Source organism: Paroedura picta, chromosome 1 (genome assembly GCF_049243985.1).
Source record: "Paroedura picta isolate Pp20150507F chromosome 1, Ppicta_v3.0, whole genome shotgun sequence".
NCBI classification, from domain to species: Eukaryota; Metazoa; Chordata; class Lepidosauria; order Squamata; family Gekkonidae; genus Paroedura; species Paroedura picta.
The window spans coordinates 29,221,980-29,237,478 of NC_135369.1; the positions used below are offsets into that span (position 1 = coordinate 29,221,980).

Sequence of the window (15,499 nt, forward strand, 5' to 3'; positions counted from 1 at the left end):
AATATTGAACCTAAATAAGACAAGCTTATCACTTTCAGTTGTTGAAAATATGTAAAACTATTGAGGGTTCTGATAAGGAATCTGGAATATATTCATACAAGATTTAAAACATTCAATCTTTTAAAAGCATAGTATCTTCAGTGATCTTTGCACATAATTATTTGAAGTATTCCTTCTTTCTGTCAAAATAATCTCAAGACCTTTCCCCCTCTTGCACTAAACGTAAACCCGGAAAGATAAACAGTGTTTACACCTTTCTCTTTTTTGCACACTTAAACTTAGAAGTGATCCCTATTCTTGTTATGTCTTAGTATAGAAACTCTTCCTATATTAAATATAAGCTATATTGTTCAGTTGCTGCTTGGGAGGTCATTTTGCATGATTCTCTCCTCTCAGGACTGCTGTCTGGAAACCAGTATCTCATGAGAAAACAAAAGCTAGCCTTCCCTGAGAAGCAGGAATCAAAGTTGACAGTACAGGTCTTCATTAAACATTGCTCTTTTACAAGTAGAGGGCTTATTAATGCATAAGACTTTGTAGTCATTCCATTCAGCTGTTTAACCTTTTGTTCTTTCAGGGATAGCCTTTTATTAAAAAGAGACCTAAATGGAGGTCCCTTAAAGGATGCAAAAACAAGAAAGGAGTTACTTCAGGGACAGAAAGGACAAAAGAGCTTCAGAAACTTGAACGTATAGAGAGATCTCTAGGACTAGAGAGGTCTAGTCCTCAGGAAGGCTTCTATACCTTTTTTTTTTAAAAAAATACATAGGATGGCAGCTTCCACCTGGTGTACTTCCAGTTTCATAGCATAGATTATATTGAAATGTAATAAACTCTTCCTTGTTAATTACATGAATGATCCTGCTTTTCTCTTCTGACCTGTGTTAATTTCAGTTTGTTATGACTCTTCTCATGGCCTCTTTGAACACCTCCCCTCCAAAATCATTAAGTTCAAGCAACCAAAATCCACAGAGTCCCTGGCTCCAAATAAGTGAAACTGGCCTCAATTTGTGGCTAAGAATATTCCACCAAGCATTTTGGGCCCTAGCCACAAATTCAGGCCAGTGAGATCAGGGCCCTCTAGGACCTTACACAGTTCTAGAGGACCTATATCAGTGGTCCCCAACCTTTTCCAGGTTGAGGACCGCTTCCGGGGTGGGGGAGAGCTGCAGGCCCGGGCACTGTGCACACGCAGCAGCGTTGCGCAAACGCGCATGCACGGAGCTGCCGCGTATGTGCCCCGTCAGCGGATGCAAACGTGCACACGTGGCAGCTTCGCGCAAAAGTGCATGCGGCTGCGCCTGCCTCTCCCTTATGCTGCCTTCCCACCATGGTCCCCACAGCCACAATTATTAAAACACTTGAACAATTTTTTAATAATTTAAAATTGCAAAATAATTCAATAGAATTAATTCAATAAAAACACAAACTGCCATCTATTAAACCCATACGAGCACTATGAAGAGGCAAACATTTTAGATATATTACATATACCCTGGAACCATAATTTTTCCTAAAGTGAAGCTGTTAGAATGTACATATTTGCACAGTGTGTGTTCCATGACACTTTTGCCTCTGTTTTCCTGTATCATTTCCCAGTCCATGATATTTGTAAGGCCCTTTCTCTGTTTGGCACAGAACTGTTCCTATGGATACACAGCCTTTTGTGGTTTGACATGGTTGGCATTCTGATTCTCATGAGCCAAATTGTACCCTTTGACTCTCTCCCCTTTTCAGGCCCTTTGCTAAACTTGGTCTATTGCTATGCTTGAAGGCCTGTGGGTGCAGGGTTCCCATGGTAATAGAAATGGAACTCTGAAGGGGGTGGGAGTATGTGAACTGAACTCAAAGCCTTATTAATTTGAATGTGAATGCAAAGGGAGGGCTCTTTTGAGCATGGCTTTTGTGTGTTTCAGGAACCTATAATTTGTCAGTGTAAAGCGACTTTTTCATTTGTGAACTTGTTTATGTTAACTGCTGCTTGATTTCTGTGAAGCAGCTATTCATGGTGGAACAGTGAACAATCAAAAACATCTTGTGTTACATAAAATCTACCAAATTATTATGAAATTTTTGCTTGTTTATTCCTCTCATACACAACCAGGATATTACTTTAATGGCTTTTGTGATGGTCTGTCTATATAGCTTTCATGTTTAGATTAAAATGTCTGAACTTCTGCTGCTCATATCTTTTTTTCTTCAAAGAGGTTTTCATCTCTTGTTCAAAATCCATAAACCCAGTGTAGGAGGAAAGAATGGAAGGAGGGGGGAGGGAAAGAATCCTACTTAATCTGTATGCCTCATTCCCTGCTGTCCATCCAGAGGTTTTGCTTGTTTAGGCATGAGCTGCAGTAGTGCTATTCAAGAACTGTCTGAAAGAGAACTTTAGTTTTATCATGTATCTTTAAGCAAAGCAAAGAGGTACATGGGGGGTTTCTTATTCTGTGTCTATATGACATGCACGTTTTTTTGTTTGCTGAGTGGAAAAGAGTTAGAGCTAATGACTCAGAGTGCTAGGTTTAGCAATCTGTCCCGAATTCTCCCCCCCCCCCCAGGATCTTGCTCTGAAATTAGGTTTGACAGCAGCCTGGAGGTAAAAGTCATGTCACATTTAGCCTCTCTTAAAGGGTAAAAAGGAGAAGGTAAAGCTTTTTATTAAGGTTCTGTTAAATGGTTTTCTCCATGCTGTTGGCACCCCTATCTAAAATGATCATGCCATATATATATATATATATATATATATATATATATATATATATTTTAATAAAAGAGCAAAGCGAGACTGGATTTCTCCTTGTCACTAGCTGTAATGAAGGCTCTAAATTAAAAATAAGAGGAAGCTTTTCTGCTCTGAATGATTCCCTTTAGTACCTCACAATTCACTTTACTTATCTCATAGATGAGCATTACACACATACTTTTTTTCTGCCTGACTGCTGCCCCTTGTAGTTAAGCTTCATGTGGTGGAATTTTCAAGACAATAAAAATGTAGTTACCTGTCATACCTCACAAATATACAAATGAAATAGATGATCTTGAGTTTAAAAGCAGTCTCGTTTCACCTTAGATGTAACTAAAGCTTAAAAGTCTATAGGCTAGAGCCTGCTTTTTCACATGAATTAAATGAGAAGTTTGTAGACCAAGGCTGCTCAGTAGTTTTCCTTTCAATTCTTTACTAGGATTACATACACTGACATTAAACCTTGAACCAATTGCCTCTAGAAAGTAAAATGATTCCAGATGGGTAATGATTCTCCTGTCTAGAGTTGTAAAATATTAGACATTTTCAACAGGAGAAATGTGAGGTTTTATCCATAGAGGAGATATGGGGGGAAATTTAAATATATACAATATCCTTTCAATTTCCAACTTCTTCTACTGATTGAACAGCATGAAATATGTCATTTAGAACAGCATAGAAAAGTGTAATGTTAGGCATAGTTATAGATTTTTAAAAATATAAATACATTTTCTGCAAGAAAAATTGCAAATATACCCAGCATTTGAGAAAAAGTTGCACATGGTGCACATGTATCATAATTTTGGCATCTGAGAGGTTTGAAAAATAAAATTGAAGATAGCCAACAAATTCTATAGTTTAAAAAAAAAGGCTCAATACAGGACTACCAGTATAACTGGGTGTTAAGCTTAACGCTGAATTCTTAATATATTAATTGTTGCCAAAAGTTGTGTTTAGACAAAGAAATAATTGAAAGGGATATATATGTGTACAGTATGTATGGCAAATAACATTGTCTAATGCTGTCAGTTGTTTTACATAAAAATTTCATACTAGCACATTTTGTGTAAAACCTTTATTTCACTTGTTCTAAAAGGAAAAAAAATGGTGGTCCCACGAATTACCCAATTTTTTCCATTGGAAAAGTTGAAAAGAGGCTTGGGGAACATGAGAGGGATCAGCCAAATGAATATGTGGCTTTTGTTTTTGTATTTTGCTTGGAATCAAATCAGCTATTTGCACCCATTATGCTTAGTGGAAGCCTAGTGCAGACCTTTCATAATTCAATTTAAACAGCTTATGTTCTGGAAACAACTGTTTCCCCTTTTCTAGACTTAAAAATACATTTGGTAGAGATAATGTGAAAGATGGACTTGTTGTTAGGTGATTACCAAGAACACGCTCCATCATCAAAGAAGAGTGCTGAAATGGATTTTTGTGTTCAGTGTTGGAGGAGGGAAGTATATAATAGCCAGTTTAAAATCTACATATATTATATCACTGGCTTCTTTGCAAATTCCTTGGGAGTAGTGGCAATTCTAGTGATTGCTGACAGCTTTACACTCACTTCTTGTTATGACTAGCCAGTTTATTGTTGTGTGGAGATGTGTGTTATCTCATTACATTTGCATCACCCTCTTCCTCCAAGGAATTCAGAGCGGCATACATTATTTCACTGTAAGCTCACAAGAAGCCTGTGAGGTGGTCATAAGGCCATCCAGTGAGCTTTACCACTTTGCACAGGACTGCCCTTGAAGGTGCTTCAGAAACTCTAGCTGATCCAGAATGCAGCTTCACACGTTCTTATGGGGGCAATCTGTGCTCTCCTAGCTGCACAGATTGGAGACCAAATTAGATTCAGGATTCTTGCCATGATCTAAGCCTTAGTCTGGGCCTTAGTCTGGGCCCATTGTACTTGTGAGATGGCCTCTCCCCGTACATCTAGTGAGCAAAGATTTGCCCAGCATCTCTGGCCCCAAGGAGATTAAATCAACCTCAATTAGGGCCAGGTAGAATGCTTTTCCAAATGAGATCATAACAGTGCAGGACCTTTTCTGCAGGGCTTGTAAAACAGACCTGTTCCACCAGGCCTATGGTTGAAGCCCAAAGCAGCATCTGATAGCTGGCCTCCACACCAAGGCACCCATTTATGTGTCAGCTAGGGCTGGGAAGATCTTCCCACCTCCTCTCTCAGCATGGGAAGAACGATGCAATAGATGATTGGATTCTGTTTTTAGTTATTTGACTTTTATACCGCCATCCCAGTGAGTCGGCTCAGGGTAGTGTACAATATAATAGATTAAAATAGTTAAAACAAGTGAAATTAAAATGTAACTAAAAATTAGTTAACACAAATAAGTTAAATGTTAGCAGCGACAATTTTTAGAGCAGGCAATCTGGCAACGGTTTGGGGCTTTTTCCATTAATGGTAGGTAAATGTAAGGTAGATGGATAGGTGGAGCCATGAAATAGGTAAATGCTAACTTTTACCCTAGCCATAGGCAGCCTCTTGTGGCGCAGAGTGGTAAGGCAGCTGCCTGAAAGCTTTGCCCATGAGGTTGGGAGTTTGATCCCAGCAGCCGGCTCAAGGTTGACTCAGCCTTCCATCCTTCCGAGGTCGGTAAAATGAGTACCCAGCTTACTGCTGGGGGGTAAACGGTCATGACTGGGGAAGGCACTGGCAAACCACCCCGTATTGAGTCTGCCATGAAAACGCTAGAGGGCGTCACCCCAAGGGTCAGACATGACTCGGTGCTTGCACAGGGGATACCTTTACCTTTACCTTTACCCTAGCCAAAGACCTGGACGAGCTGTTTTACAGGCCCTGCAGAACTGTAGATTTTTAGGTTTGATTGTAATTAATTTAATAGTTTAATTTGCTGTATTTTATCTAGATGTAATTTTACTGTGATGTGATTTTACTGTGATCTGCCCTGAGTTGCGTGATACAGCAGAAAATAAGTATTATTATAATAATTGTCAGTGGAGATTTGAATGCCATGCTTTTGTAGTACAAATCAACACTGTATCCACAACACCATTCTGGCCCTGCATTACTGCATTGTTTCCCACACTGGGGGTAAGAACTGTGGTTAGCAAAACAGATCCATGGAATCCAGCAGTGTGTTGTTAGACTAAACTGACACTGCTCATAGTTGGCACAAACACACAAGAGGTGTAATGTAATTGGTTTTCTCACTGAAACAAAATACAAGGAAGAGCAAGCTAACATTTCAGCTGCCTGAACATTTTGTCCAAATGCAAGGTACAGAACAGTTAAACTGTGATAACCACCCACATTGTTTCACAAGATTGAATCTGCTTTCTTGTTTTCAGCGGTATCCTGGAAGTATTTAGTTTGTTTTTACTCTCTTTATAGCCATTCCATCCAATGGTGAACCTGGAATGCTCTCGTGATTTTCGGCCATTTCTTTGTGCTCTATATGCTCCTGTTTGCATGGAGTATGGCAGAGTTACCCTCCCTTGTCGCAGGATTTGTCAGCGAGCTTATGCAGAATGTTCAAAACTCATGGAGATGTTTGGTGTGTCTTGGCCTGAGGATATGGAATGCAGTAGGTGAGCTCTACAATTTTTATTTTGCTTAATTGCCAGCTACTTTTAAGGAAGCCATGGCCCTTAGTTTGCAAAATCTGATCTTGGCTGTTACCAGTAGGATGTCTTGGAGGTCATTAATTCATATGGTAGCCATAAGTCTGAAGTGACTTGATGGCACTTAGCACTCACAGGCACTTTTTTCAGTACGTTCTAGGACAGGGGTCATCAATCCCCGGTCCGCGGCCTGCTGCTGGGCCACGGGACTCTCGGCAGCGGGCAGCGGCTCCCTCTCTTTGCCCCCCCCCACAGCAAGCTTCTCGCCGGGCTATGAGCAAATCGGCCGCTAAAGCGGCCAATTAGCTCGCGGCCCAGCAAGCTTCTCACTGCGGGGGGGCAGGGAGAGGGAAGCGCGACCGCCGGCACGCAGCACCGCACAAACATGCGTGCTTAGAGGTGCCATGTATGTGTGTTTGTGCCTGCACGGCAGTTTCGCACACGCGTGGACCTGCCGTGCGTGTGCATTTGTGCCCCCGCAGCAGCTCCGCATGTACATGTGAAACTGCCGCACATGCGCGGCGCCCCCAGGTCACCCTATCTCCCCACCCCTTGATAACGGGCCACAACCCAAAAAAGGTTGTGGACCCTTGTTCTAGGATATATAAAATAACTTTGTTAGACTGGTGTGTTTCTGTTGAGGCACTAGTTTGATTTACATGCACCCCATCACAGTTAACACCATTGTTAATATTTGTGCCCAGTCATGGCTCCAAAGAGCTCAGAGGGGCAAACACAGATGAAATTATACTTTTTTTTTTTTTTTGCTTTGCAGCAGGTACGTGGGAGTGTGAGGAGGGAACTGCAGCTACCTCTCTTTGGTCCAAGATGAACATCCTGACCACACTCATTCAGACAGACTTTTGCCTCCGTACTTGTGTTGCACCCTGGGGATTGGGAGAGCATTGTTTAACCTAGTTTTTGCAAGGTCTTAGACTTCACACAGAGACCGGAGCATTATGTTGGCACTGATTACCTTTTGAGTTTTTGTTTCGTCTTGGTTATTACTAAGAAAAAAGAGATTGTTTAAATTGTCAAACTATGACAAACATTAAAACTCCCTCCCCCCCCTCCCAAGTCAAATTGGCATGCAAGTTCCATTCTTCTAACCATTTCTCTCCAAGTATGTTTGTGGTGTGATTGACCTAGTGTAGTTAACCATTGAATGACAAAAAGTTGAACTTTCTTTCAATCAGCTTTGCAAAATTCTGTCTTAGCTTGAGTAATCCTAAACCTTTCACTGCTTCAGAATAAACAAATCAGTGTGCCCTGCAACGGTTATTGTAGGAACTAAAGCTTGCAAATAAAACAAATCCAGGGCAGTTGAGACAGACTGGCTAGGAAAGCATTATAAGCTTTTAATGGTGAGAGTAATCACACAACCATTAGGATGAGTTAAAAAGGTAAAGGTAAAGGTATCCCCTGTCCAAGCACCGAGTCATGTCTGACCCTTGGGGTGACGCCCTCTAGCGTTTTCTTGGCAGACTCAATACGGGGTGGTTTGCCAGTGCCTTCCCCAGTCATCACCGTTTACCCCCCAGCAAGCTGGGTACTCATTTTACCGACCTCGGAAGGATGGAAGGCTGAGTCAACCTTGAGCCGGCTGCTGGGATTGAACTCCCAACCTCATGGGCAGACAGATTCAGACAGCATATCACTGCCTTACCACTCTGCGCCACAAGAGGCTCTTAGGATGAGTTAGCTTTTGTTAATTTCTTGATGAGTGGACACTTTCCTCTTTTCTTCTAGCTTCGCCAAATGAGGAGAGACTGAGTGAAATGGTCTGTCTTGTGTTGAAGAGGTCAGGAAAAGTCAGTCATAATAAATTGACCGGAAATCAGACAGCGAGTGTTCAGCTGTGCTTGGCTCTCAGCTCAAGTTGTCTCTGAACCAGGCATAGCTCCAGTTCTCTAATAAGGAATGCTGGATGTCTCAAGTAGCCTAAATCCCCCCTCCCCCCGCCGGTCAGTGAATTCCATCCATTTGCAGGGGATGGATGGACACTTCCCTGTTCCATTTACTCAATTAGTTGGTGGATAGGTTGAGATACTAAAATGTTTTAATGTAAAATATGATTTTAAAGACTAATGTCTTTGCTGTTTGATGTTACTGGTCAGGTTAGAAAAATTAAGATATATTTTATTTATTTTACTCACAAAGTCTATCATGACTATGTGGTTTTCCCAAATTAGGCCAGGGAGAAGAGAATGGGTAGAGAGGAGAAGTTCTCATTATCAGGAGCTTGAAAGAGAAGTCGACTGAAGTTCTTAAACCTATTTGAAATAAATCGGTAGATCTTGGACTGCATTCCTCCAGTAGATTTTGGCAAAAACCAAAGTTCCTTAGTGATGGTCAGAGATTGCACAGGGGTTGCATGACCACATAAATAGTAGGTCGAATCTGCCCCAAGACTTTGACATGTCATTCTCACTATCCAATATTCCAGTACTCCTCTGAAACTATTCTCACTTGATACTTTCTCCCCCTGTTACAGGTTCCCAGATTGTGATGAGCCTTACCCCCGTCCTGTCGATCTCAGTGTAGTTGGAGAGCCAACAGAAGAGGTGCTGGTAGCAGTGCAAAGGGACTATGGCTTCTGGTGTCCCCGAGAGTTAAAAATAGATCCTGACTTGGGTTACACATTCCTGAGTGTACGAGACTGCTCCCCCCCATGTCCAAATATGTATTTTAGGCGTGAAGAGCTCTCTTTCGCACGATACTTCATTGGCGTGATCTCCATTGTCTGCCTTTCAGCCACCTTATTTACTTTCTTGACTTTTCTGATCGACGTCACAAGATTTCGCTACCCAGAAAGACCTATTATATTTTATGCTGTCTGCTACATGATGGTATCTCTCATTTTCTTCATTGGCTTTCTGCTAGAAGACAGAGTTTCCTGCAATCCCTCTAGCCCCAATACGTACAAGGCCTCCACAGTGACACAGGGCTCTCACAACAAAGCTTGCACCATGCTTTTTATGGTGCTCTATTTCTTTACCATGGCTGGGAGTGTCTGGTGGGTGATTCTTACTATAACTTGGTTCTTGGCAGCTGTGCCAAAGTGGGGCAGTGAAGCCATTGAGAAGAAAGCTCTGCTCTTCCATGCCAGTGCATGGGGTATCCCAGGAACCCTAACCATCATCCTTCTAGCTATGAATAAAATCGAAGGTGACAACATCAGTGGCGTATGTTTTGTTGGCCTCTATGATGTGGATGCTTTGAGATACTTTGTTCTTGCTCCCCTCTGCCTGTATGTCGTGGTTGGAGTCTCTCTGTTACTAGCTGGCATTATCTCCTTAAATCGGGTGCGCATTGAAATTCCTTTAGAGAAGGAGAACCAAGACAAGTTGGTGAAATTCATGATCCGGATTGGCATCTTCAGTGTTCTCTACCTGGTACCGCTCTTGGTTGTGATCGGCTGCTATTTCTATGAGCAGGCTTACAGAGGTGTGTGGGAGACAACATGGATCCAAGAACGGTGCAAGGAATATCATATACCATGCCCCTATCAGGTAAGGAAAGCTATACCTTCATGCATCTACAACTAGTCCCTATCCACCTATCCTCTCCAACACTAAACATATAGGTTGTCCTTAGCTTCACCTTTCAGTAATGTGCACCCTTTGAAGAATAATGTTATGGGGTATAGTTATATTATCTACTGTGAATTTAACACTCAGAATAGGAATCCAGTAGAATGTGAAACTTCAAAAAGAAAGAGAAAGCAGATGCTTAAAAGAGATATTTATGTATTGTAAAATGGTCCAAGTCAGCTAACAACAAGTTTTAAACAATGGCTATAAAAACAATCAGCAATTTAAAATAGTCACTAAATCATAAAAACGATTCCATGCCAGGAAAACAATAACAACAACAATGAACAAAAAACACAGGAAAAGTCAACACAGAATTTGAAGAAGCAGGGGCAGGGAGAGTATGGGCTATAAAATAAATAATATAATAACCAGAATGATAGAACATAAGATAAGGATGAAACTCAAAAGTCTGGCTAGAAACATTGTTTATTATTCAGAATTTTATGCCACCTTTCCCTGAGGGCTCAGGTCGGTTCACAATGCACTCAACACAGTGAGAATATTAAAACATTTAAATACTAACATACAGATTGCATTTAAAACCCAGGAACTCACTGCTTTCTCTCTGATGTGGTGGTGGTAGGGAATAAAGTGCTATGGTGGTATTGGCTGTATGGCATACGAATGATATTTTCTGCATAGGAAGGCCAATTGTTGATGGCATTCCATGGGCCTTAGCCATAAGAATAGTTGTCTTCCATGCCCCGTGGGACTGTTTTAAGTTCTACAGGGGCCTGAGCTCACCCAGGTGAGCATTCTGCCACGCCAGCACCAGGGCAGAGAAGGTCCTGGCTCTGGTTGAGGCCAGTTTGACTCTTCTGAGTCCAGAGATCTTGAGCAGATTTTGAGTGCTCGAACAAGATTTTCACTGAGAGTTATAAGGGAGAAGGCATTCCCACAGGTATTAAGGTCTTAATTGGATACCTAAAATGAAACAGAGTAGACTACAGGGAAATTTCTTGAAAGAGAGCATCCCACAAACAGTACAGCTATTGAAAAGACCCTGTCTCTAAAATATAAATAATACGTTTGTTTTTTTTAAAGGCTAACTGGTAAGACAATAAGAAGGGAGCTCTAACAGTTCTATGGCAAGGTCTATATTATAAATGTGAAAGTGCACAGAGTTCTCTTGTGGAACAGATTACACTGAATAAACTAGTATAACTGCTTAGCTTGTTACGACTGCCCATGGTCTTAAGCAAATGAATTGAATGCTTTTGGTCCCACTTACTAAAAGACCCAGGCTGTTGTTACCATGGGTAGGTTGTTTCTTGTTTTTAGTCTTTGTTTTTGTCTCCTTAAAAAAGAAATTATGTACCATTTAAATAGCACATTGAATGCACTAGCATTGGAAAAGAAGAAAAAGTGTGTTAAATGATCAGAAAATGGATTGTGTTTTAAAACCTTCAAAGCTTGTTCATTTTGTTAGGCTGAGACAGTGTCTTGGCCAGTGTATTTCGTCATGAGCGCAGTGTGCTGCAGTGGCTAATTTTGGACTCAAACTGAGTCATGTTCACTGGCAACTTCAGGCCATTCATACTCTTTGCTAGCCTATCTTTTAAGGGTGTTGGGAGGGAAAACATTGTACATCACCCTGAGTACTTTAGAGCAGGGGTACTCAACCTGTGGTCCTACAGATGTCAATGGGCTACAATTCCCATGAGCCCCTGCCAGCATTTGCTCATGGGAATTGTATTCCATGGACATCTGGAGGACCACAGGTTGACTACCCCTGCTTTAGAGGAAGGGTCTGTTACAATGGGTTGGAGGAAATAGTTGATAATTCTTTATAAACTGCCTTGGAGACTTTAAGTTAAAAAAAATTAATAACAACTTTGTTAAATTAAAGCAGCCGTGCTAATTGTCAAAATAGGGCCTGCCTTAGGGCAAGCCACGGGTCGGTGGAGCAGATGTGAGGATTTAAAAAAAACTAAAGACAGGAAGGGGCAGTGCCAATTGTGCTTCAGAGGGGAGATTACTTCATAGCGTTTGTACCTACCCCCCAGAATCCACATCATGTTTTGTGACTTGTAAAACATCTGGCATAGGTGATGTGTGAAGCAAGACCTCTCCCTGTATCTGAGGTGTTCCTCAGTGGTAGAGCAAAGTACAAAAACATAAATCTATTACATTTTGTCTACTATAGTCTTCTACTGTCAATGAAGTCTGCTGGAGATATAGCCACCAAATACACAAAGAGCCAGGGAAAGGTGCACCAGACAATAATAGTGAATTGCCCACTCTCTAGGGACTTCTGTGTTCACTTTTATGATCTGGCTGAGAGCTAAAACTTCACACGTAGCTAATTCTATGATGCCAAGAATAATTTGTTCACCCCTTGCTTACTGTGGGACTTTTCCCTCACTTAACCGGTTCACTCTTTAGCTTTTCTGAGCTGCTACAATATGGGCGCTGTTACTGTGGAAGGCTGCCAACAAGCATATATGCATAGCCATTTTTGGTTATTTTTTTTTTTAATTGCAGCAGTGGTATTTTATCCTTGTCATGATGTTCCTAGAGGACTGTTATATTCCTCCCCAGGTAACCGCAGGGCTAGCTCTAAGCAGTTTGGTAGAAGTAATTTATTATATAAGTGAGCAAGAGTATGCTAGCTGTTAATTGCAGCTGGCAACTCTCCTGAGTCAAACTAATTTACATGAGCGAAATGCCAGGAGAATGAAAATGCACGCAACTGAACTCATTAGACTTGTCTAGATGTTTCTCTTCTTCCCTAGAAGAGGTTAGGAATGAATTTTAGGTCCTCTTCCACACGTACCCCTTCACCTTGTGCAGTCATAAGCAATGGAAGGTACTTTCTGTGAGGGTCTCCTTTAATCCTGGGAAATTTAAGCTTTCAGTTTCCCAAGGTGAATAGAGATCTGAGTTTCAAATAATTATGAGACCTTTTGGTTTGCATCGTCTCCCTGTTATGAGTGGAGTGGGACCAAGGCAGAAGAGAGAGGCTGAATTAAAGCTCCAGTTCTCATCCCAAGAGGTGAAGAATATTCGGATCCATTTGTGTTTTTTCTGAAAGTGAAATTCTCTAGATCAGAAGCTGTTTATTGTCTGCTCAGTTGCAATATTACTACTATTGAATTGGGAAAATCCCATTGTTCTGTTCTCTGCTTGTTGCTGGGTGCTGCTTTTTAGCCATGTCCACAGTATCAACTAAGAGCATGGGGCTGGGAGGGAGCAAACTGAGTATTTTTTTTACAAGGTTTTCTTTCTCTGGGTTCCAGTCACATCAAGTGGGGTCAACCATTTAACCATTGTCTACCCTTTGCATGTCATTTCCCGAATACCATCGCTACCAGTTTTCTGCCCTAGAACCTTAATTGATGCTGATGACTTTTGACAGTGCCTCTGTTTCTTTCTTGTCTGATTAATCATGCGGAGCTGCTCTGAAAGTTTCCTAAGGGTAATATTTGCAGGAGAAACAGTTCCATTTCATTAAAAAAAATAGGTCTGATGGTTACTAAGATGACCATTGTCAATTGTACACAAGAACCGTGCTGCACAACAGTTCAAAGGTTGTACATGGATATCTCTGGATTATCACAGAAGCATTCATGTGGGACAATTCTGCATAAATAGAAAATAAGCACAGGCAAGGAGAAAGTTTTGCTCCATCCCCCTGCTTGCTGTAATCCTCTACCTGGACTCAGAAGTGGGTGTGGTCAATTATACACATGAAACTGTCTCATAGACTCATTGATCTGTCAAGGTCAGTACAGTCTACTTTAGCAATCAGTGGCTCTCTGTGTTCTAGCTAGAAATCTTACACATTACTGAATCCTATTAGCTGGAGATGCTGGAGATTGAACCTGTGTCCTTCTGTATGCAAAGTTGTGCTACAGCTGCATTCCTGTGTCATTCTATATGAGTAAATTAGGCCTAGCTTTTGTGCTGGGATACTGTGTTGCCCTCTCCTGGGTTTGATACATTGGGTGTCTCCAGCAAGATGCAGAGAGACTGAGAATGACTATGACACTGGATACTGCAAAAATGGGACTAATGGTTAAAAGGGATCCACACTTGCGGCTTGCCAACTTCACGTTCAGCACGCAATCTGGTTTGTGCCTTGTGATCACTGGAGAGATTTTCTTCAGCTATTTGACACAGTTTTGAACCTATGTTAATATGAGGCCCAAAGGATATGTTAAGGTTAATCTGAGCTAGCTGCTTTCTTCATTTCCAGTGTTTTCACAGGATAGTCAGCAAAAGCGGCAAGTCAGATTGTTCCAGTGGGTTTTCCCTCCCTGCATTTTATAGAGATGATAACCTTGCAGCTGTTCTCATGGTTGGTTTGCGTTGGTTCATGCCTTCCGAACAGGCCAAGAGTTTCTTCTTGGTGGCTGTTCTGCATGCCACTCTAGTATGGTATGTAAACACTCATGTGAGATTATTACATGTAGTTACTTCCCAGGCCAGTGTTTCTATGGCTTCAGTTTAAATCCAGGCTAATTCAGCTTCCTTCATATTTACCTATAAGAGGGGAAAGGGCTTCAGCTGAGATTGGCCTAGCCTTTTCCCCATAACATCTACTTTAAATGAGTTAACAAGTGAAACAATGTACTTCAGTTGTTTGCATCATGTTCTTCTTGTCCTCCTGCAGGTAACTCAGATGAGTCGCCCAGACCTGATCCTCTTTCTGATGAAATATCTCATGGCTCTCATAGTGGGGATCCCCTCAGTCTTCTGGGTTGGAAGTAAAAAGACCTGTTTTGAGTGGGCCAGCTTTTTTCATGGTCGCAGGAAAAAAGAGTGAGTTCCAGTATGTAAAAAATGGCAAAGCAGCAGGTGGGAACTGCTAGAACTTACACATGTCTAATTCTAACACAGCAGTTCTTCATAGTTCATTTGCTGTGTACAGCAGTCTGCTTGTGCTCTCTCAAGGATGTTCTTGTGAGGTAGTGACCCTAAAGAGCAAGTGTAAGGGGTTGTGGAGGATCTGTTTCAGATTCTTAGATGACACTCTTCAGAATGCACCGGGCCTTTATAGAGGAGGGAGGTTATGAAGAATAGTTACTCTTGAATCTTTGTTGTGATCTGCCTCCTTCATACACTTATGGAGTCTGAGCACTGACAGAGGTAGTCACTTAAATTACAGCACTTAAATTACAAGATGTTCTGGTTTCTTTTTCTGCTCTTGTTGATATTTCGACTGTCCTTTAAAAACTCTGACACAGGCAGAGGGTAAAGGACCTCAGCGAAAGACTTTTTAGTAGCACCTACATCCAGTATCTAACCAGTCATCACAGTGCAACAGATGAGATTGTCACAGTTCTCTCAGCTTATTTAACAAAAGGCCATCCTTGTAAACTACTGTGAACATATTAAAGATTGGTGGGAAGCTTTGAACATGTTTAGCTATAAGGACACAACTGCTTCTGCCTGTTGTGAGAACCACAGTGCCCATATTCTGGGTTTCATTGTAGAGTTTCTTGTTGAACCTTGACCTTTAACTGCAGGTGAAAATTTTACTCCTCTGTTTTAAAATTAGCAACAGAGGACATAAACTCACTCCTACCTATGTAATATGGGTGCTGGAGGT

At 41.5% G+C, this 15,499-nt stretch overlaps 1 protein-coding gene across 4 annotated transcripts in view; it reads left to right on the forward strand.

Moving 5' to 3' along the window:
- The window catches only part of FZD3 (frizzled class receptor 3), a 37,710-nt gene that overhangs the window by 13,463 nt on the left and 8,748 nt on the right, over positions 1–15,499 (forward strand). For 3 of the 4 annotated variants that reach the window (XM_077331416.1, XM_077331406.1, XM_077331426.1), the window contains 3 exons: positions 6,120–6,316; positions 8,844–9,861; positions 14,561–14,709. In XM_077331416.1, coding sequence (XP_077187531.1) covers positions 6,120–6,316; positions 8,844–9,861; positions 14,561–14,709 — 1,364 coding nt within the window. The remainder of the gene's footprint in view (positions 1–6,119; positions 6,317–8,843; positions 9,862–14,560; positions 14,710–15,499) is intronic. The other variant, XM_077331435.1, reaches the window with a different exon arrangement.